The sequence below is a fragment of the Apteryx mantelli genome, chromosome 2, assembly GCF_036417845.1.
Source record: "Apteryx mantelli isolate bAptMan1 chromosome 2, bAptMan1.hap1, whole genome shotgun sequence".
NCBI lineage: Eukaryota > Metazoa > Chordata > Aves > Apterygiformes > Apterygidae > Apteryx > Apteryx mantelli.
Genome location: NC_089979.1, coordinates 65147926 through 65171385, shown reverse-complemented (window position 1 = coordinate 65171385; position 23460 = coordinate 65147926). Strand labels below are relative to the sequence as shown.

At 34.3% G+C, this 23460-nt stretch overlaps 1 protein-coding gene across 1 annotated transcript in view; it reads right to left on the bottom strand.

The window, feature by feature from the left end:
• ZNF236 (zinc finger protein 236) overlaps nt 1-23460 on the bottom strand; it is a 90228-nt gene that overhangs the window by 48221 nt on the left and 18547 nt on the right. Inside the window, exons 4-11 of the mRNA XM_067292159.1 lie at nt 21742-21920; nt 18036-18160; nt 15662-15834; nt 12716-12862; nt 10631-10699; nt 5787-5990; nt 3988-4216; nt 1601-1873 (exon numbers count right to left, since the gene is read on the bottom strand). Coding sequence (XP_067148260.1) covers nt 1601-1873; nt 3988-4216; nt 5787-5990; nt 10631-10699; nt 12716-12862; nt 15662-15834; nt 18036-18160; nt 21742-21920 — 1399 coding nt within the window. The remainder of the gene's footprint in view (nt 1-1600; nt 1874-3987; nt 4217-5786; nt 5991-10630; nt 10700-12715; nt 12863-15661; nt 15835-18035; nt 18161-21741; nt 21921-23460) is intronic.

The window sequence follows — 23460 nt, the reverse complement described above, 5'->3', positions numbered from 1 at the left end:
TAAGCTTCCCCTCTTATTATGCTCTTCTGTAGTCCTCTACTACACATGATCATCAGAGACAGCACATTAGGCTAGATGAACCTTTAACCTGACCCAGTGAGCCTAACCTGCTGAACAAGATAGCAGCAAACATGATTCTCTGACAGCAAGAGCAAGCATGCTGAATGATGGCTAACTACATGCCGGAGTTCCACAAACATTGGACTACCCAGTTTCAAGCCACCTAGTGCTTTGGCCACTTTAACTCTGACTTCTTACATAAAATGTTTCAAAATGTTTCAAAGCGACAGATAAAGCACTGGTTTACTAGCTTAAAGTTCCATAACAAAGCGAAAAATTCTCTGTAGACAAGTCTAACATTGCCATTTCAGATTAAAGGCAGCTGGCTCTAAAAGATAATGGACACCAGTAACGCTAGATTATTGAATGTCACTTGTGAAAACTTAAATGAAGACATTTGCCAAAGTAATGCCTAACAAAGACACCAACAGGCAGCTCTTCTTAAAGGAGAAACTATCATAGGATATTTAGGATGTACTCAGGTGCAAATATGGAGCTATCCTATATGGTGCATGTACAAAACCATCAAACCATTGGTGTCATGAAAGCAGGCAGAGAAAAATTATGGACTTTTAACAGGAGAAAGTAAACATTAATATCCAAATTATAGTATCTACACAGAGGACACTGAGTGTTGTCACCATATTGATGCAGAAAATGTGAATGAAAGATGAATCATGGAAATGAAACAGGGAAAGTGTATGTTGCCAATGAATGATAAAGGGAGAGACCAATGCTACAAACATTTTTGCAGAATTCAGTATGAAATTGTGTTTTTGAGAAAGTGCAGATGTAAAAACAGGAGAGAAAGGAAAGAGTGTCACATTTATGAGCTTATCTGGCTGAAAGTATATTTACCAGCAAGAATAAAGAAAAAATAGTGGAAAATGACATTGTAGTTCAGCAAGAGTGGAAAATCCATTTTTCTCCATGCAGAAGACAGGAGTTTGGCAACACAAGGTGTTGAAGACTACATATTTTATGTAATAGTGAAAACAAAGACCATATAAACAAAGGTGTAAGCAATATAAGATACTGAAAACAGCTAAGTGGATGCAACACTAATCAACCAGTTACCGTAGAAAATAAAATGGAAAGTGACCAAATAGTCCTGAGTGATGCAGTAAAATTATCCAAGATTGAAGGGAAGGGAAGGGAAGCAAAGATGCAGAGTAAATACAAAAGATGACTGGGTGTAAGTAAAATCAGAATGCAAATTCTAAGAGTATGGCTTTTTATACAGCACAATCACATACATTAACAATAGCGATATTAAAAGGGAGCAAGGGCTGAATCATCATGAGAAAACTAAACATCTATGTCTTTTGTAAGAGCCCAAACAATGTTTCAAAGCCATGAAACACTATAAAGTTATGACAAAAAACTTAAATTTATCGGATAAGATGCTAAAAACGGTTTATTCTACGATAGATATCAATCGTGATAGACACCTTTGTAATTCAAGTGCTTCACATTGCCTTTTTTTCCTCAAGATCTCACCCAAATCATATACAACACAAAAGCAATTTTGAGGCCTTACCTGTATGTAGACGAATGTGAACTTTTAAACTCCCTGAGGTGGAAAAGCACTTCATACAAAATTGGCACTTGAAAGCTTTAATCCCAGTATGTGTTTTTATGTGTGCTGTGAGTGTACTCTTGACTGCAAAGGCGCGGAAACATTGGGGACACTTGAATGGCTTCTCATGAGTATGAATGCGAATGTGGCGCACTAGGTCACTTGGTTTTTTAAATTCTTTAGAGCAGTAAGGACAAACATGCCATCTTATTCCATTTTCTTCACGTATAGAACCTGAAATAAGGAACAACATTAAAAATGAGCATGCTGGAAATGTTTTAGAAGTTTTTCAAAGGTTCTACGACACTAACACCATCATACGACACTCAACACACTTTGTAGACAATTAACTTCTCTACCAGATAGATTTTACTTCACAAAAATAGTGAAGATTGAAATGAGAAAAACAAAATCCAAGAGAATCCTGTTGAAATTCATATATATTTATGCTATTAAAAAGGAGGAAGGAAAAAAAAGAACAGGAAACAAGCTAAGAAATGTCCAATATCAAGGAAGAGAAAGCAAAGAATGCAATTTGCATGCCACTTAGAAAAACCGAATGTGCATGTAATGCAATATAATAGACCAGGTAACTCCTTAATACTACATGTAACACAAAATTATCCAACAGTGAATACAACTCCTCAACCATAACCACACCAAACTACTTTAAGTACTAAACCTTATGTAACTCACTGGTTGGGATACTTTACATGGCCCTCTCTTCTCCAAATTCAGTAAGGATATGAATCCCTCAAGTTCTCCAAGGACCCTGCTGGCCTTGAAGTTGTGTTCTGCTTTTATCTCCATTACTAACTCAATTCATGGTATAAGCCACAAGCACAGCTGCTGCAGAAGAACTGAATACTTTAATGGAGAATTACAGCTCCTATTTACAAACAGTACGGGTTGAATTTGGACTGAAGATTTGAAGGAGAGGAGTTTGACAGATATGCAGGAGTTTCACTTTAGCCCAGTATGGCCTATGCCATTTTAGAGAACACAGATGTACAGCTTAAATCACTTGTTTCAGATAACAAACTTACATTAGAATTTATTATAATTTAGTATTTTAAAAATAACAAAAGTTCTGTAGAAAGTCCTTCTGAAAGATTTATAATTTAAAGCTACTTCTTCATACAAATTGTTGTATGATCCAAGAACTCTAAGCACTCTCCTACAGCAACAGCATACCTCTGCTCAACAAAAATGAAAAAGAAACTTCTAAATCATATCAGGGGTTTCTATTAATTTCTGTTAATCAATATCAGATTAGCTTATTAAATTAAAATCAGTTCACATAGTTGTTCTTTTGATAAACCACGTCTATACACAGAGGTCAAGTTATTTCACTAGAAAATAATGGTCATGTTGTTTGACTGTACAGTAATGACCTTGTATTTTATTTGCAGTAACAGTTAGAGCATGTTGTTACTGTATACGCACACAGCACAAAACAGTTTTATTGCTACCAGAGGAAAAAATTAATGTTGATTTTTAGCACCGTTACACTGGACAACATGAGTTTTCTACTTTGGATCAATCTCTGCTTCCCTAGCAAAGAAAAAAGCAACATGAATGTACCTATGAAGTTATTACCTATGAGCTCGATGACTGCTCATTGTAGACTTGTCTCCACTTGGTCAGTCATTAAACTATGATGGCCGTACTTGGAACAAAAACTTCTAGCAACCTTGAACTAAAGTTGCATTAAAGCACAGAGACAAAATCCAAACTTGTATACGCACCATACAGTACGGATGTAAAATACTAACATATATTTATGATGACACCATCACATCATGACTGCAATTCCAAAGATAGGTAACATCAAAAGCATTATCCACTATGCCGATCTTGCATCCTTCTCTACATGGCCTAGATCAGTAAAGATTGGTACGAAGAAACAGCACTGTACTTTCTTTGTGGACTCAACTCCAAAGATGAAGTGTAGAGCTTGCAAGAACTCTCTGCTCTGGGGCAAACTATGAAATCCCAATCCTCCTCAGAGAAGGCGGATGGAAAAAGGAGGGGAAGCAGAAGATTTCTGTTCTTCCTTTTTCCTCCTTCCCTCAAAACTCCACTGATCCAGCATATTTAATAGTATCACATTACTTCATAACATTCTGGCACTTTTTTTACTATAATGAAAGATATAAATGGTATTGATCATAATTAATACATATCACCTATTTTAGATAAAAGTAGATAAGTACTGATTTAGTGCCTCTGGAAGTTCATACTTGATACACACTATGTTTGGGGAAATCCCTTTATAAAGCCACTAACACACCACAAAACACTATAGTCCTTACAGCACAAAAAGTAGCAAGCAGTAGCAACATTACCAGGTAAAAACGGTGACTTTTTCTTAATAACCTTTTTTTCTTTCTTTTCCAGTTTATCTGTACTCTCTTGCTCCTTATTTTGTTCTGCAGTATTAGAGTCAGCCTGATGATTTGAGAGAGGCTGGACATCTGGATTTTGATCCTGGACCCCAGGTGTCTTAGCCTGACTGCAGTCAGTAGAATGTGTAGAGACAGGAATTGAAGACAACCCACTGTTCTCTAAAGCTTGCTAAAACAGAACAAAACATTTATATTAGGAAAGAAACATTCCACAATTACTACAACTTTATTCAAACAAGTATTTAGAAGACAGAATATAAATGTAACTATATAAATTCTATCAAATGTCTTACCCTCCCAGAAATTCAGTTGGGTTTCTAAGCTGTTTCTTACACAATGCTAACTTTTGACAGTTATGTTGTTTATGAGATTTCAAGTTGAATTTCCTGCGCTAATACAAGTTCCAACAACTAACTTTCAAAACAGTGCCAACTTTCTCTACAGAATCAAGCATTTAACCAGGAATACAAAAGATATCCGATACGCCCATTAAACGAAAGAGTAGTTCCCCTTAAAAGGGCAAATTTGAAGCCTCAGCTTGGTGAGAAGCCATAGATGGTATAAAAGAATTAATAGTAAATCAAAGAAAGGCTTGGAAAAGCTCAAAAGCCTCTGTTAACAAATTACAGATAACCATCTGACTGACACAAGAGCAATGCCTCGCTTTTTATATCACATTGAAGGGACTGCAGTATGGACACCATTAAGGATACTATTGTGTCTGAAAAGGCTTCTGATAATTACTACAAACGCACATTTCAGCATGAATGTGCAGATATTTGATCACTTTGAAGAAAACCAGTTTTCATTTTTATTTTGTATGCCAATATGCTTAGCAATTAAATGCTTATCCAACAATTTGAAGAATCAACCTCAAAGACTGATTTTTTTAAATAGCTACCAAGTTACATTTCCTATTATAATTTACTGGAACTACATGCAATTCTCCAGATATCACAGAGCTCAGCATAGGTAATAGAGTGAATCTGCAGACAGTGACATGTAACATTCAGGTCTTCCAGAAAGAAATTCAAATGGTGCTTAAAAGACTAGAGATGAATAAATAGCTTAAAAATTAGCAGGCTACCACCAGTACTGAAGATGAATATTCCCTGCCATGTTCCATCCCATTTGTGCCTTTAAGCAGTGGAAGCTGCAGAACAAGTATGGACAGTTGAATTACTGCCCTGCATCTCTTCCACACAGAGCATTTCCTATTGCCACTGTCAAGGACAGAATACTGGGTTAGACAAACACGGGTCTGACCAAGTATGGAATCTTTGCACATATAGTCAAGATTGAAATATTTCACATTAAACAGAACAGGATAAAGGCCCAGAGACACTCTTATTTTTTAACTAGATAAAAATGCATTTTTTTCTTAATTACAGTTATGCTTGAAGAATGGCATAACTAAAGAACGTGTTGTAAGATGCTTCTAGGCAACAGAAAAAGTAATCAATAAAATGTTCATGTATGGGTCTGAACATTTATGGTATTCTTCTAGATCATCTAATCAATATTTATAACCTTGCTTTTGTTATATTACACAAAAAAATCTTGGCGTGTTCTGTAGCCGTTCAGTATATCTTTACAATTCTTTTTTGACCAATAATGAATCATTTAGAAATGCAGAAGGAATGCTATCATTGAAAATACTGAGAACAAACTTTACTAGAATAAAAACAATGAGAAAGAAACCACTGAAATATAAAACTGCTGTCATACACAGCTCCTACCTGCAAAATGTCTCTATTGATTCCCACTGTAATGTTGAGTTGCTGACCAGGTTGCTGAGGCTGGTTATTTTCTACTGGACCTGGTTCTGATAACTCAAGGAGCTGCTGGATCACATCAGTTACAGCCTGCTGTCCCTGATGAGTGGTAGCTGAAGACACCTGGTTTTCTGTCTGTTGAAGAAGTGGAGACCGAAAATGTGTTGCCTGAAATATACAGCAGTACACTCGTAAAGGAAGATGAAAAGTACTTATGAACCTACCTGATAGGCTCCATTATCTGAAATGTCTGTTAATTGTCCACTACAAGGACATCCACTTGTATAAGACACGAGTATTATACAAAGCTGTCTTTCAAGGTCTGCTCATTCTACTAAAGAGCTGCTTCTGTATATCCCTTTCCTGGAGTTCTTCCCAAACTGTGTAACTGTAAGCTTGAATTAAGTTTATCATAACTACTGAACCTTCAATTAGTTGAAAAAATAGAGACCAATTACTTAATTCTCCAAACAGAGGCCACATAAAGTAATTCCAAAACAGAAAAAGGGTACTGGGGTGGTCTTTTTAAAAAATTTGTATTTTACTTAGCCAAGTCCTTTGAAAAAAACCACCTTTTATTAGCTGGCATTCTTCGTGTGAAATTATTAGTGTTGCTACATCAACACTCATCAGAACAATCAAACTAGTAACTTTTTTGGTTTAATTTTCTCCTTTTCTCAAATCTCTTAGCTTTAAATGAATGTCTTCATATCCTAAAATTTAAATATACATGGGGCTTTGTCAAAAACACACTAATAATAATTTTAGCTTAATCCTAGTTATATCCTGAGAATTAGATGAAGTATTCTGAATGCCTTCGCATGAGACAATATAAAACAAATCGCTAACTCATTTCTCTTGCATGCATGCAAAAGAGTAGCACTTGCCATTTTACTGCTTTTAGTATTAGCTTGTCTTTTTTTCACCTCATTGTTTGACCAAATAAAAGGACTTCATCTCTTCAGATTAAAATTTGGCAAAAGTTCTATAAACATTTCAGTTATTTGACAAAATAAAATAAATCACTGCAGTGAAAATGCATATAGACAGAAACTGATGCAAGATGTTTTGCAAAAGAGTACAAAAGCTCTTTAGAGACTTTTTTTTTCTCCCTTAAAGCAGAATGAAGGAAGCTCTTTAGTAGAGTGGGAAGCCTAGACTAAAAGGTCTACAAAGACTAAAAGGTCTACAAAATTATCCCTGGCTTTAGCAAAAGAAAAAAAGTTGTTAATGAAGAAACTGCTCAACATTGTTTGACAAGAAACTTACAGTATTACATGTATTTAGCTTATGTATTCAGCTCATGTATTCATGTATTTTATAGAAGTTTATGCATATTCTCACAGAGGTAATCTTTTTTGACAAATAATACATATATGTGTGTACACATAAAGTTTGTTACCATTTCCATTAAGCTATCCTGTTCATTATTAAAAGCTTCAGAGGTCTCCTTCCAGATCTCACTCAGAATACTTACATATGGGACTTAAAAACAGCATAGAGAACGAGGATTGTATTCTCCATAATTCCACATTTTTCGATCAGAAGAGTGGACCTTGTGATCACTTAGTCCGATCTGCGACATAACGCAGACCACACAACTGCCCCGAGTCAATTACTCCTTTACATAAAGTAACTGTACATAAATTACAGTATTTTTAACCTAATAATTGGGTATGGTAAATTTTTCTATTGCTAGCAAACTTTGACAAAGTGTTCCAACAGTTAGTCATCCACACTAAAAATGTATACTTTATTTCAAAGTGTGAATTTGTCTAGCTCCAACCCTTAAAACTTTTTTTTTTCTGTATTAAAGAGATTATAGATTTTTTCCCTTTTCTGCAAAACAGAAGCTCGTCATTCTTTAAATATTTTATCTGATGAGCAAAATAGATAAAGCTTCTTGAATCTCTTCAATAACAAAACACATCATCTAATACTTTAAAAATTCTATAGCTCTGAATCCTCTTAAAACTTTGAATACATTCATGAACAGCAGATACTATAAACAGACAAACAATAAAAGCAGCAACTGCCACAATCAAATATAGAGTGCATATTAGCTCTTCACTTCTATGCAAGGCTTCTTCTTTATACAGAAAGACCACATTAATCTTTCCAGACAAGGAAAGCTGCACTTTCTGCTGATTTATCCATTATGACCTTTTCAATCCCTATTTCTAAAGGTAAAATCCTTGTCAATCTTTAACCTGCAAATACGGCCTATTTCCATTCTTTGATGTATGATTTTGTTCTTGGCCATATCAAAACATATAATGCTTGTTTGCATCCAGCTCACCAAGAAATCCAGATCACACTGTATCAGTGACTTATCCTCTTCATAAATTACCTCAATCTTTGTATTACCTTGATCAGTGATGATTTTATATTTTCTTCCAGGTCACTGATAAAACATTAAGTAGTGCAGGGTCAAGAATTAACTCCTAAGGGACCCCACCAGAAACAATGGTGATTCCCTGCATAACTACATTAAAAGTTCTCTCAGAAAGTTTTAAAACCACGCAAGGTGTATCACAGTAAGTTAGTAGGTCATTCCATTTGAAAATACAAAACACATTCTTACTTTCAATCACCTCTATTAAAAGAGGGAAAAGGAAGAATTAATAAGTGTCAGTAACTAGCTCTACTTACCAAAAAAAGGTAATGTTGAATAATAGAAAAATACCTATACCTTTGTTAAAGCCACGAGTAATACATAGTACAGATCCATGGAAAACTCAGAGCATTACCTTAGGTCAACCAATCAACAGCAACTGCACACAAAAAAGCAAGCTGTGAATTTGAAGGCACAGAAAACAAGCAGATAGTATATTAAAAGAGGAATATTCGAAAACATGGGAAAAAATTGCTGCTGATTCATCTTAGTATTGAGGTTTGTCAATATTGGTTTTGGGGTGGTGCCATATGTTCCTTTTCCACAACATTGCCATATGCTTTACACTAGCTAGTTACTAGTTTAAAAACAGAAGGTCCCCTGGCAAGGGGGATGAGAATTCAGGTTTTTCTCTAACCACTAGACTAAAAAGTACCCTTGCTTGGTTTCCTAGACCCACCACACATCAATTGAAGCTGATTCTGCAGCACACGTTCACTCTTAAACTGCTTGGGGGCCCAGTAACTAAGGCATTCTCTGGAGAAGATACAGGTTTGAAGACCTAAGGCTAAGGAAGGAACTGGACACAATTCTCCCACCTTCTAGGCAAGAGTAATAAGCAATTCCAGAGGAGGAGGTGGGAAACTGGTTCCATTGCTACTGACTGGCACCCATCACTGGGAAAGAGCCTGGCACTCTGCATCAAGTGAAAGGGACCACACAATACAAAACACTGATGGAGGAGCCTAATTCCAATATTTAGATTCAATAGAAAAGGACAACAACTTCCTCTTCATTCATAATCTGAGAAAAAAAGTAGGTCATCAGTTCCACTTCGGAGCTTGCTTTGTTTGAACACTTTTGAATATAATCCACCCTATTCATAAGGCCTACGCAAAACAAAAATCAGTTAATTGGGGCAGAGCAGGGGGAAGGGATGAACAGGGGGAACCTATGCAAGACTTGCTCTTCAATATCCCATTGTTCTTAAAAAAGCTGTTCTAAAGAGATCAATATGCACTGATAGACCATAATGTTCATAGTCTGGACAAGCTTTTTTCCCTTCTAGAACATCAGTCTGACACAACTATATGCAGATTGTAAATCTACTGGATTAAGTTCCCAAATAATTACAATTTTAATCATAATAAAAGTCATTTTAAATTGATGATTATCTTCTTTGCAGACCTATGGTCCTCTTTCCCCCCAGCATCACTTCTGATACCACTCTGAAGTTCCTGACAAGGAAAGTAATGTCAACTGGTTAAAAAATGAAAGTGTATTTAAAATTAAACGGCTTTTGAAGAACAGCCATTTTTAATATTTTTTAAGCTTTATAAGGAACATTTTGTATAACTATTTGATACGACACACAAGTAATCAGTTAGTTTACATCAGTTTTCTTCAGTTTTAAGTCAGTTGATCCAAAAACACTGATTTCCCAGTAAAAGAGTAAAAATAAAGTGGATAGACTGGTTATGGTGACTTTAAAGAAACACTGGCACATTTCCTAGTCCTTGATTCTGTGAACTCTAGTAGGTGAGCAGAGAAAAAGTGGCTGACGGAAGGGAAGGGGGGAATTTAAGTCATGTTAGTCTGCCACTAGGATACAGTGCTGCAACCCACAGGCAACAAACAACTGCTGCAACAAAACATGCTACCACTCTCCCTGCAACCAACACCTCAATATCTGCCTGTCTCCAAGAGCGCTACATAGGGCATTCTGGAAAGCCAGTCCCTGTGTCTTCCTCCCACAGCTCTGCAGGCTCCTCCTGATCCACAGGGCTCCACTGCTACCCAAAGTCCAACCAGCTGAACAAGCACAAATCAAGCACCTTCCCTCTCCACCCAAATCGCAGCTCTCCTGTGAAGTCAGGTCAGATGTGCAGGATAGTCTGACACTTACGAGACTCCTTACTCTCCTCTGGTCTTTGCATACAGCAGAATATTTGCCTCCGTTTTGAAGATATAGTGAACAGAATTGTGTGTAAAACTCATGAACATAAAATGAATGATCCATACAACACCTGTTTCATTCACCAAGAAGTCTGCCTTCACATATTAGCTGATCAACTTATCACAGAGGACAGTATCATATCTTCTTTCACCACATAAAGAAACATTTACAAAATTCTGAAAAGTTTCTCCCCCTTTTAGTCTTGATACAAAAATATAGAGAAAACTTTATACTTACATTCTTCCATTTGCTATCAACATGTTGCAAAAGATTAGCAGGAGATGTCAGAGACTGGGCGACAGAGTCCTATACAGATGTAGGAAAAAAGGATTTTAAGCCATTGTACAGAAAGACAGTTAATATTACTCATAAAAGTAGAACCGTTCATTTTGCTATAGTATGGAAGCTTGGAATAGAAAAAAAAGGAGATTTTATGGGACAGATAAAAATTTACGTAGGACTGCCAGTGTTGTTTCATAGTTTATATATGTTAAATAAATGCAAATTACAGAAACTGATACCTAAGCTATAAGCACTGACAAGACAAGATAAGTAACAGTCTTAACAGTAAACATATTTTACAAGACATATTCATGTACCAGACAAGAATGCATTCTTCGGTAGCACAGCACTTCAAAAGCCTTCAACCTTTAGAACCACGTAACAGAGACAAAATCATTGCTCTTCCCCTTGTCCATACTAAGGGATGACAGTGACTAATCAGAAACTTCAGTAAGGTGGAAGTATTATACTTGATACTTGATATACTGAAGATTGATGTTAAAGAAGCCACAAAAGTTGTGACCAGAATGAAGAAGCTGGTTCTAAGCTAAGAATACTAGCACTAATTTAAGAATGTACCATCTCTCTATAGCAATAAAATTAATTAATTAATAAATCTCTGCAGTTTCAGATACAAAATTAAATACAGAAAGAGTAATATTGTTTTAACATGTCATTAATATGTCAGTCATCTTGTTCTTCCTTGTTAAATTGGCATTCTTTTTAAAAAAACATTCCCCGTTTTGCTGATACTACTGTAGGGATGTATTCTATATTTTTCCACTCCTTCATGCAAGCAGAGAAATATGCACGAGGCAAAGAGAATGGCAGTATGCTTCTGTGACAGCAATATGCAACTGAGTTACTACGATGCAAAAACAACAAAACAAAACAAGAAAAACACAGCTGGCCAGCAAACATTACGTAGTATGACACCTTCCACTTCCATTTGGCTTTTAAGATTACACTTATGAATGCCTTACAAAAAGATGTAGAGATTATATGTATTTGTAAGCAAAGAGGACACATTAATCTTTTTTTAATTAACCTGAAGAGATCAATAGCATCTACCATATTAAAAAAGTTATGAAATTTAGAAAAAAACAAATGGTTCTCCAAACACCACTAACTAGACACTTGTTTTAAACAAGATACAGCTGCATAATGAAGGTGAGACTTTAAATATTTCACCATGTTTATGACATTGTCAGAACTCTTGAAATTTAAGTTTTCAAATTTTTTTTTTTACAACTTTAACCCTCCTCTTCAAAGACTGAAATTGCATGTCATATGTTGAACTTAAAAGCATAAAAGTTGGAAATGATGAGGAAGAGAGTGGAAAAAAAGATAGAAAAAGTAGAAGGTCTCTTCAAAGAACATATTAAATAATATTAAACATGTATTGGCTCAAAAAATGAAATGGGCTTATGAAAGACGAATTGTTTTCTTCATTTTAACTTTTTCTTGTATCTTGGTGAAGTAAAAAATTTGGTGATTCTAACAAAGCTAAGATTTTTCCTTTATGATCTGTCAAATAACAAGCTAATATTTAAAACAAGTTATCAAAAATACTGAGAACAAGCATCTAGTCTGTGTTCATATGGACTAACATTTTATCAATAATTAACCTCTGCAAATGAGTTAAAACTAATAAATAGTTTGAATAGTCTAAAGTCCATTGGTCTGGTGAAGCTTCTCAATTATTTTCATGTTATCTACAGAGAGGAAACCTTCCCCCCCATTGCCACCATCTGTAAGTAGCAAAGTTGTATTTTACTTAGTTGCAGAATAAAATTGTTAATTTTTCATCTAAACCCTCATCTAAACTCTCAAACTGTAAATCCTTTTTTTTTTGCATTTGCTGTGCCAATATTTAACTAGATAAATTGATTCCAAAAAAATGACACAAAACTTCAAAAAGATATTCATAAGACAGCTACAGCTTTTGTAGTTCTAACCTATCTGAAGAATTATGGGAATTAAAATATAAAATAATTAAATTCTTGAAAGCATTTATGTAATATAGCAAGAAAGGCTTACCGCTGTACCATGAGATACATCTGTTGAAGAGCTTGCAGAATTCTGTGGACCACCCATATGCATCTTGCTGATATGTGTATTTAAGCTACCCAAGCTTTTAAAGACACAGCTACATTCTGTACAGTTATACGTAGGGCCATTCTTAACCTTCAAGAAGACAAAAAAGTATATTTTTCCTGAATATACCTAATACTATCTTTCTTATCAGCATAAAAAAATACATTATAGAACTATGAAAGAAAGTTAAAATGTTTAATTTCCCCAAGCTGCTGATGTCCAGTTATAGGACAGGTCTGATACCTCCCTGAAATCAAGCAAACTGTCATCTACGTGCATGACAGTCATGTCATGACTGCCTCTCAATTTTAGGAAGCACCACAGAGCAAAACAAATGTCATTTGGCAAATGAGGCCTTGGACTTTTCCCTCCTTATAACTTCCTAGAATTACACACTTAGAAACAAAATCCAAAAAGCAACTTCACCAATTAAGACTTGCCTGAAGATGTAATAACATACATATTTAACACAAATGAAAATCAGGAGATACGAAGGGAAAAGAGGCAGATAATTTATCTTCAAATTTTGTTTTTTCTGTTTACTTTTACAAAAATCTCTTTTATAAGTTTCCAAGAAAAAAAATCTGTTTTTAGGTAACAAAGCAAAATGAAGGTGAGATGAACTGGGTCAAAGACCATAGGGACTGCATGGAAAAATTAAAACAAACAAACAAAAAAACATGTATGAAGGGCAGCAAAGTTTAATGATGCAGTTTGAACTGAGGGAGTACAGACAGGATCAGAGAGTAACCAGCAGCAGCTTGTTTGGGACTTCCACAGCAAGGACTGGAGGAGTGTCCACATGAGATAATTAATATAAGACAAGGCAAATAAATTTCCAGTTTCCAAACCATCTTCCTTTCCCCCTGCTTCTCAGATTATCACGAAGCTGTAAGAACCAGTGCAGCGCTTTCCACAGATGGGGGACAACTCTAGCATAGCAAGACTCGGTAGTCCAACCTGTAAGCATGCATGGGGTAGGGTAACAGGACCAGCTCCTGGGGTTACAGTACACACAACACACTGCAGGCTAGGTATCAACTACAAGTCACTTATTATGGCCTCACAGGCTCAGTTTGGGAACACATGCAAAAAAGGGATCTGTACTTAAGCTGTTTGCCAAGTAGATGTTTTTGATGACAAGATTAGCACACATTCCATTGGAAAAGAGTTAAAAAGAAAACGAAGGAGGAGTTTACTGTTTTTGAAGCAAAAGATCCTAAAGGTTTATCAAGCATAAGGAAAGATTTGTGAAGTTGTTTTATAAAGAAAAAAATTCTGATGGGATATTATAAGAAAGGTACAGTGGGAGAAGAGGAAACAGTCACAGAATTTCAGTGCTTAAAGTCTTCAAAAGAGCATATATTGCACTGCTGTCAATATAATATGGAATACTGTATTCCCTGACAACAAGCTTGAACTGGTAGGAAGACATTTCAGAAAGAGGCATCAACTCCTAAAGTACAGGTAAGACTGAACAGTGATAGATTAAGTGAGAATCAACCTGTTTCAACTATCAACTGTTGTGAGTTTCTGTGACTGTTTCAGAATAAAATCAAGAATCAACAGAGTCCTGCAAGTGGGCTTGAGGGAAACTCAGCAACAGCAAGAAAGAAAAATTAATAAAACAGCCAAAGCAGTAACTAAAATACAGGTTCAGGACCAAGAAATGCAATAGGATGCGATGAAGAGAAAGCACTTAAGAAATAGTGGAGAAAAAAGCGCAAAATATTTTCGGTTGAATCCCAAATACCCCTGTAATATTGAAAAAAAAATCAGCAATGTAAATTAGGAAATTATTTCTGCTGTATTTTTCATGCTGCAAAAAGCTATACTATATAGGAAGCTGTGGATAATGAGAAAGACTAGTCACACTAAGTCATACAAAATGTAAACATATGATTTAATATAATTAAGTGAAATATAAAACACTAAGACATATTCTACAAGGGACTGTAACTTAAAAAGCAGAAACTCTAACACCCTGAGGGATCCTTAGGAAAAAAACTAATAAATAAGATCTATCATTGTAACACAACACTGGAAATTGAGAAAGCATACCTTAGACATAGAGTTAAGAGAAAGAATGAGATCAGAGAGATGACATCCTGCATGCGGAGGGGTGGGGGGAGCTGCCTCTACCCACTTGCTTCCTTTCAGATCAAAACTAGGTTTCTTTCTATGGGTATGTTCAACCACAAATTGCCAGAGCTGATTTTGAAGGAATCACTGAACAAAGTTCCACTGTCAGTGCTGCTCAGGAGATTGTATTACATTATCATAGCAGTATCTTTTCTATCTTAAAAATCATTTGTCACAAAGAGAAAAATGTATCAGAATAAAGAGGTCTGAGATACTACTGTTTTTTGGTTTTATTTTTATCTTCTACTGTAATTTTCTCCACCTGTAACTGAAAAGCCTCTGAAAAGATTTTTTAAAATCAAATCGAAACAACGTTCACACAAGTTAGCGGGCTCCTATTTAGTTTGAAATTTCTTACCATTTTCTTCTTTGCGGCTTTTGGAGAACCTGCTGTTTTAACCTTCATCTGATTCTAGTTCTCATTCTCCCAAGGCTGATGTAAATGCATTTTTATATATCTAAAAACACTAATAGATTATCTATCAATGTACTGAAAAGACAACAGTAAATGAAGATTTTCCTACTTATCCTAAGTAGCCATTTATTCAGATTAAACTATTTTGGGAAAGCTGAATTTGCAGGTAAAACCAGCAAACTAGAACGTATACTACAGCAGGGAATCTATATTGGCTGCAGAATGCTCCAGTGAGCTTCGGAATAGCAAACAGGACAATTTAAATACTGAGAAGGTTAAATACCAATAAGCAGTATATTAGTACCAATCACTTTATGAATAGTTGTATTTACCTCTGAATGAACTCTCTGTATGTGTGACTGAAGATTGCCTTTCTGAGAAAAGGCTGCAGGACAAAAGGCACAAGCGTGAGGTTTTTCACCAGTGTGCTTGATCATATGGGTCTGCAATGCCCCCTTCTGGTTGAAAGCTTTTCCACATTCGCTGCACTTGAAAGGTCTTTCACCTAAAGGAAAAAAGAAGGAACTAAGGCAAGGGGCTTTACATAAGTCTGTTAGCAATTATGCGCATCTACAAGAAAAATCGTATCAGATAAAATATTGCATATAGATATACATACAAACATACCAACACATGTTATCAAGTGTTTTGACAATGAAATTGTCTATCTCAACCACTAATTTCAGTATCTAATATGATTAAGATGTACCTTTGTGAAAAAAAATTTATGACCTAGCTGATAATTATTAGTTACAATTGGTAAATTAAATGAAACTTGTATGAAACAACTGTTAAAAACAGCTTTCCTCAACCTGCTGTTTGGAAGATCTTAGAAGCTGCTATGCAAAAACACTTGAGGAAAAGGGGAAAAAAAGAAGATCAAAAAAACATAACCTATTCTTCTACCCCAAACTCATAAATCCACAGGTAAACAGGGAAACACACACACTGGGGGGAAATAACAGTAATAAACAACTAATATTCAAAAATTTAGCTTATTTAGTTTAAAAATTGTGTTACAACAACATTGCAAAAATGGCCCGTGGTCCCCTCCCCCAATGAATATTAATAGTCATTCATTTCTCTTTACCATCACCTATCAAAAAGCTGCAATAAAATGTTTTTATTATTTGAGATATTGTGCATCCTGCTCAAAAATAACTTAAAAACATCTTTTTTTTTTAATATTTCATACTACTATTGCGTAGTAAAGAAAATCCTAGGCAATATTGTTACAGGAATGCTGTCACAATTTCCTGATTTTAGTATTCCCAATGTTATGCATACTCATAATTATTTGTACATTAACAGATTAAACCTGAAAACCTTCCACAAATCCTTAAGTGAAAAATAGAAATGTATCAATATAAAACAAAGGTGAATTTAAACAGACATTAAGAACAAAGTTCACTTTCTTACCATCTTCTATCTTAATTGAGTACTGGAAATGGCTGTTGTGAACTCAATATTAATCTTTTTTCTTTTGGTGAAACAGTTTATCTGTGGTAATTCCAGCATCTGGAGAAAATTTAACTCTTTGCTTTGTTACAACATTTCTATAGCAAAAAAACTATAGTTGCTGAACATTATATCTGCTATACCAATAAGTTCTACTATGCGCTAAGCATTATGCACACAAAAGCAGTTTTGATGAGTATTTTTATATTATTTTCAGGTATACTGATAGCTGTAATTACACATAGTTCCAAATGATAAATTCTTAATTAAACACCATAGTATTTGAAGTAAAGCAGCTATTTTCTGAAATAGATTGCAAGAATATAATTTACATAGTACTAACTATGAAAGAATGTATACGTTCTCTACTGCTGCTAAAGGTTTTTGAAGATGTGGGGTTTAATGTGTTGTTAAAATTCTTAACATCGATTCAGTTCTTGTTGAAGGACAATGACAAAAGTCCTACTGGGATTTCATAGGTCAAATGCGTAGCCTCTACTAATAGCTACTGGTGGGCCTATAAAGGCAAACTTAAGCTAAAGAAATGCTTCTAAGTAACTTCCATTATACAAACTAAATCCTAATTCTGTGAGGAAATGTAAAATTCAAGACTTAAAGATTCTAAATTCTTTAAAGCAGAGATCTTCTTTCCTACATATTTTAAAGAACCTCAAGCAACTGGATGGATAATAATCCAATTAGCTACAGATTTAAAGTAATAACATACTTCATAAATTAAATTAGTATTTACTATTTGGAACTAAAATGGCCCACTGTCATGTGCAGATAGGGACTATATCTTCTATCTGTGATTCCTCCAAAAGACAAACATCTCTCTATTCTTCCAGAAGAATTACAAATGCACTTGAACTTTTTGAAGCTTTAAGAAAAGTGTCTACAGTGTTATTTCTTTAATTCTAGCTACAAAAGCTAAAATAATGTATCAGAGAATAGACTCTAAAATAAGAAAGTTATTTTTCAATGACTTTTTGGATATTATATTGAGGCAACTTTTAAAGCAGGTAAAGGGTGACCTCTTGTGTCACTGTTTTGTAACTAAAATCTATAAAGCTTCGAATGATTCATATTAGAGAGTCACATAATGGAATTTGTTTTCAGCAAACAGGTAACAGCATATAATTTGCCAAACTATTGCTTCAAGTCTTAACACAGAAAAGTATTTAGTATTTCAAAAGTAATTGAATTTTGTAAAAACAACTGCAATCTAAAATAATTACTTCGTCTTACCTGTATGTATTCTAACATGTCGAGTTAACTGACTTGGTTTTTGGAAAGTTTTTCCACAGTGCGGACATGAATAGGTAAACCCACTTCTGTCAATGTTTCTGTTATAAGATCTTGTATTTGACACCCTGGCAATAAATTAAAAAATAAATAAATAAAGATACCTTAATCCCCATATTAAACAGATTATTTAGAAGAAGCTTATTTTACTACACCATTTTTAACATACAGGTTAAATTTGGTGACAATGTGCAGTATCAGCTATATCAGTAAGTTTTCTTCTACTGATATGAAAAGGGCAACGGTAACAGTTGTCAGTCTTTTTCAAATCCACCTGCACAACAACCACCAATGATTTTACAATTATTTCGATAATAAACCTGATACATCTCAGAGGTTTTCCAGAGACATTTTTACTGTAAATTCATGTATAGAGTGACTTCACAATTACCATTCTGGTGGGAATTTTGGAATTGTTTTCTTTTGCTTCAACATAGCAAGATCTTTTTTCTTAATTAGAATTTGAGTATCTCATGAATTAGGACGCAATTACATTCTCTGCAATCTAACAAGAACAGGTTTAGCATTTAACACCCTAAATATTCACCACCAACCCACAAATACAAATTATACGCTCCACAAAGTCATGATAACTGATTATATAAACCCTCATAATTCATTTCTCCACAAATAAACCTAGTTAGTTACAATGACTGCTGAATGCGGAAAAACAACATAACTGAGTTTATGCTGGAAAAAAAAAAACAAAAAACAAAACCTAAACCTAGAAGATCTTACAAGCCTTTACAACAATTCAGCTAAAGCAGCTGCAACAAACAGGTAGTGGGCAAACCAATATGGTATCTATAACACTACACATATTTTCTAAAGTGCCTGAATATTTACAACTATACAATAATTCAGTTTGTCAGTATTGATTAAACACTAACAGAAATTACATAAATTTAAATACCTGGTATTTTCTATGCAACTGAGAAGCAGGAGTTAACTAACGTGGAGCAGGTATGCAAAATATACCACCACCTTCATACTCAGGGTGGTATAATAATAATAATAATAAATTGCAGAAAATTAAGAGTATGTGCAAAAGCCACAAAGTCATTAAACTTTTACTCAAATGATAAATCTTTCTACACTGGAAGAATGCATATATTTAGGGCCTATTTAAAGGATAGCACATTCTCCCCTCTGATTATTTCAAACAAATTGTATGTACATTTTTAAACTCTGCATAATCTTGCAGAAGCAGAGGAGTGACCATAGAATTTGGGTAATATTTTTACTTTTGAATATTAATTACATCTGCTAAAATTTACTAAAGTATCCAGAGCAAAATCCACTGAAGACTAAACAGCAGTGGAGAGAATAGCATGGATTTTAGAGCTTCTAGTTTCCATCTCAAGGCAGATCTAGACCAGTCTGACTGTCAGAACACACACTCTGATGAGAAATGACATCTGATTGAACTGTTAGGTGTGACACCTTGCTATGGAAATGTTATCATAACCAATTTGGAGACAACTGTGGAGATACTCCTTCAAGATTAGACCACTGCATTAAATCTAAAATATTTCATCATGCATAGTTACACTGACAATTATCTTACTAATAAAGGATAGACACTAAATTTAAATTATAATTCCTATAACAATTTTCCATTCAAATGTTTTAGGAGACAGAAGAGATCTGTTGGGGAGGAAAAGTACAACTACTTCCTGAAACAACTTAAGGGAGGAAAGCTTTCTGTAATTTTAAACACTAAAATAATTTTTTGAAGCTTCTTTTACGATGAAAAGCAGAAATCATAAATAGTATTTTTAACTACTGATTTATATTCTTTAAATAAACATACTCTACACATTCAAACAGCTAAATAAAATATTAACTTTTCACTAATTCATATAAACAATATGAGACAATTATGTTAAATCAAAAATCAGAATTTCCATGTTTTTCCTTCCAAAATCATTTCTACTTTGGACATTTAAGAAAACTGAAACACAGATCTGAGCAATATTAGCTTTAAGATTAGGGAAAGTAGGAATACTCACGCAATTCATTAACCTGGCTCATTAATTTAATTTATACAAGTTGTCTTGGTACTGTTGGTAAATGACAGTAAAGAACAGCTACGGACAGTAGTTTCTTGAATGCTAATGCAACACTTCTACACCTGAATATTTTGGCCGGTGTTATAGTCCTCAGAGATCTCTATCAAACCAAAGTGCAATTCCTTCAGATTGATAAACAAGGTAAATCTCAAACAAGGAAGCTTTGGATCAAAGAATAATCCATGTATAGGAAACTAAGGATAAACAAATGATGGAGCTTTGCTCTCTTCTGCAAAGTCAGAAAAGCCGTTCTTAAAGAAACAATCTGTGAATTATATGCAGCATAAAATTAAGGTTGCACAAATGATATTTTCTCCTATTCTGTCATCGAGCATCCCTTCCCACCAAAGATTAATACCATGTCAAATTCTTTTTTCTTCCTTGCTGAAAAAGCCTTTTCAATCTTGGACATTTTTAACAAAAGTACAGCAAATGAAACACAGAACTAGACTTAGATCTCATTCACATCTTGCACACTTTGAACAAAACGTACCATGCATAGTAATCTCTCAAAATCACTGCCATCATATTATATTCACTCATCTATTCTTCACTTATTCATCCTAATTTACACAGGAGGTATTCACAAGAACTATTATGCTGTGTAATATTATATATTTATGTAAGTCAATACAAACAAAATATAACTTCATACTTCAAACCCTCAATTTTCAGTTTGCAAATGGAAAGCTGCAACAATTCCTTTTGGAACCTCCTGGAACATAACTATTAAGACCTCCCAATATCCATCATCTGCTTACATAAAGAAAAGGAAGTATCTGATATTTCTCACTTTTAAATATATATTGTTCCCCTCTGTTGTTTGTAGAAACAGAGTAAAGGTTAAAAAAACAAGTCATCTGTCAAAATCTTACATTTTCCTAAGGTGTAAACTAAATCAATAGAAACAATTTTTTATTTCTTCTAACTTAAAATAATTCTCACCTTCTTAAAAGTAAAGTAAGCTAGACAGCTGAAAAAAAGGACAGAACAAATATTCACCAAAAGAAAGAAGTGAACTATTAGGCCTCTTTTCCCTTGATTTTATGCTTTTTCAGATTTACAACAAACTCAGGGCAGGTTGTGATGAGGACTGTTCGCAAGAAATTAAAAAAAAAAAGAAAGAAAGAAAAGAAATGAAGGAAATTGCAAGGAATAACTTATTTCATTGCAGAAACTATGCATTAGGATTTTTCCAATTAAAGTAATGCCTATGTAAAATTAATATACATTTGTCTCAATGTATTTACATTAGTCACTAAAAATCACACATAAACACACTTCAAAAGCAATCTGTATCAGAAAAGACTTAACCTATATTTAGAAATAGCTAGTAGATGGAACTATGCTTATTATGGGTCCCTAAATACTAAAAACAGCAAAAATGGATCTCAAAAAATCACCACCTACTTCAACAAGGAATTTAAAAAAAGCCATTTCTTAACACCGTATTAAAGAAAGGAAATGATCTGCACAGATCAAGGTATTCTGTTGACAGGAAAAGCTACTCCTGCTTTCCCTAGCTCTCACCATAAAAGTAACATCTGCTCGTTTTGTTAAAATCCAGTAACTGTCACCTTATTTTAAAGTGAGTTTTCATATGCTCCTTTAGCTGTGAGGAAGTTTCAAATTCCTTTTTGCAAGATTTGCAGCTGTGGATTCTACTGCCAGCCAACTCTTGACGATGTTCTTCCATGTGTATGGACAGCTGACTCTGTAAAGTAAATTCATCTCCACACTCTGAACAGATAAGATTCTGAAAGAGATAATAGAGACTGATTTTTTAAAAAATATTCACAAACAGCAGCACATATTCACAAGCTTTGCTCAAATAGATGAATGTATCCTTCTATGAACATGGGCAGCTGGAAGCAAGCAGCAATAAAAGTTTAAAAGCGAAACAAGTTTGTGTGTCCCTAATATAAATCATGAACAATAATAAGTGCATGCTTATCTTTTAAGAAATCCACTAAAACTGAATTCTGAAGAAATTCTTACAGCAGCAAAAACAAATGCTTCAGCACCATCATCACCACTCCCTATTTCCTTGCTAGACTATTTCAAAATACACATGGAAACTTACCTTATTGCCTTTAGATTACAGTCTACATAAACATTTTTGAAAACAAACAAACAAAACAAACAAAAAACCCTCCAACATTTTCTAACCAAAAACATTATAATTTTAGATTCAGGATCTGAATTGTAATTTATTAGTTAAAACTATACAAATCACTGCTTATTCTTTAGCAGAAATTCTACCACAGTTACTACCAACTTATCTCAAGCTATCTCCACATACAAGAAGACAGAAATAAGTAGGGACATACAATATTTCTGACAGATAACATTTAAACCCATTAATTTTACAGCAGGGTGAAACATGCCACTTTCCAGTTAAATCAGTATTCCATGCCATTTAGCATGGAAATTATACTTGCAATGTTTAATGCAAAAGCATTGGTGTTTCTCTGAAATTCAGAGGAGGAATCAAAGTGAATTAGTGTTTCAAAAAAAGCTCAAAGTAATACATTTATTTGACTTTTCTTTGCTTTTCAAACCATTAATTTTATTTCTCACAGCGTCTCTACAAGAATCAAAGCACAGGATTAAGAATAAATGTCAAAAATGTTCACCATCTCTTTAGCAATACTTCTGTTACATGTTCCTTACTGGTGTAAGCAAGCAGCTGCAGACAGTTTTGGCCCCATTTAATTTTACAATAATTGTGTTTATTATCACTGCAAATGGAAACTGTTTCTCTGTTCTTCTCCTTGAATGATCAACAACGCAAAAAAAGTGTTCATTTAAATAAAAGGTGTTGATAAGAGTGTTTAAACAAAAAGGAGCAGATATGCAGTGCTATTTTTAAATTGCTTGACAATAAATTTGTTCCCTAAGTCTGGAAAAAAACCAAAGATTCTGTAATGCTACCAGAAAACCTTTCCAACCCCAAAATTTTAAAATCTGAAGATGAGTATTCTAATGAAATACTATCTCAAAATGACTTCTTAGGTTTAACCTAAAGATTATAAGTATTGGAATTAAGTTATAATGTGGGACAATAAAACTACTTTTTTTTCTACTTTCACATCTGAATAAGAATACTTCTTATTGAAGAAAGGTCTTATTCAAAGTTGCTTTATAATGATCCTTTTGTACAAGCGGGGAACAATTATCTGAAGAAAAACTTATAATGCATGCCACACCAAGCACATGGCCCTCCAGATACAAACTGTGTGTCACTCCCTTCTCAGCATCTTTCAGACGCATACATCTATGAAGTTATGTTCTCT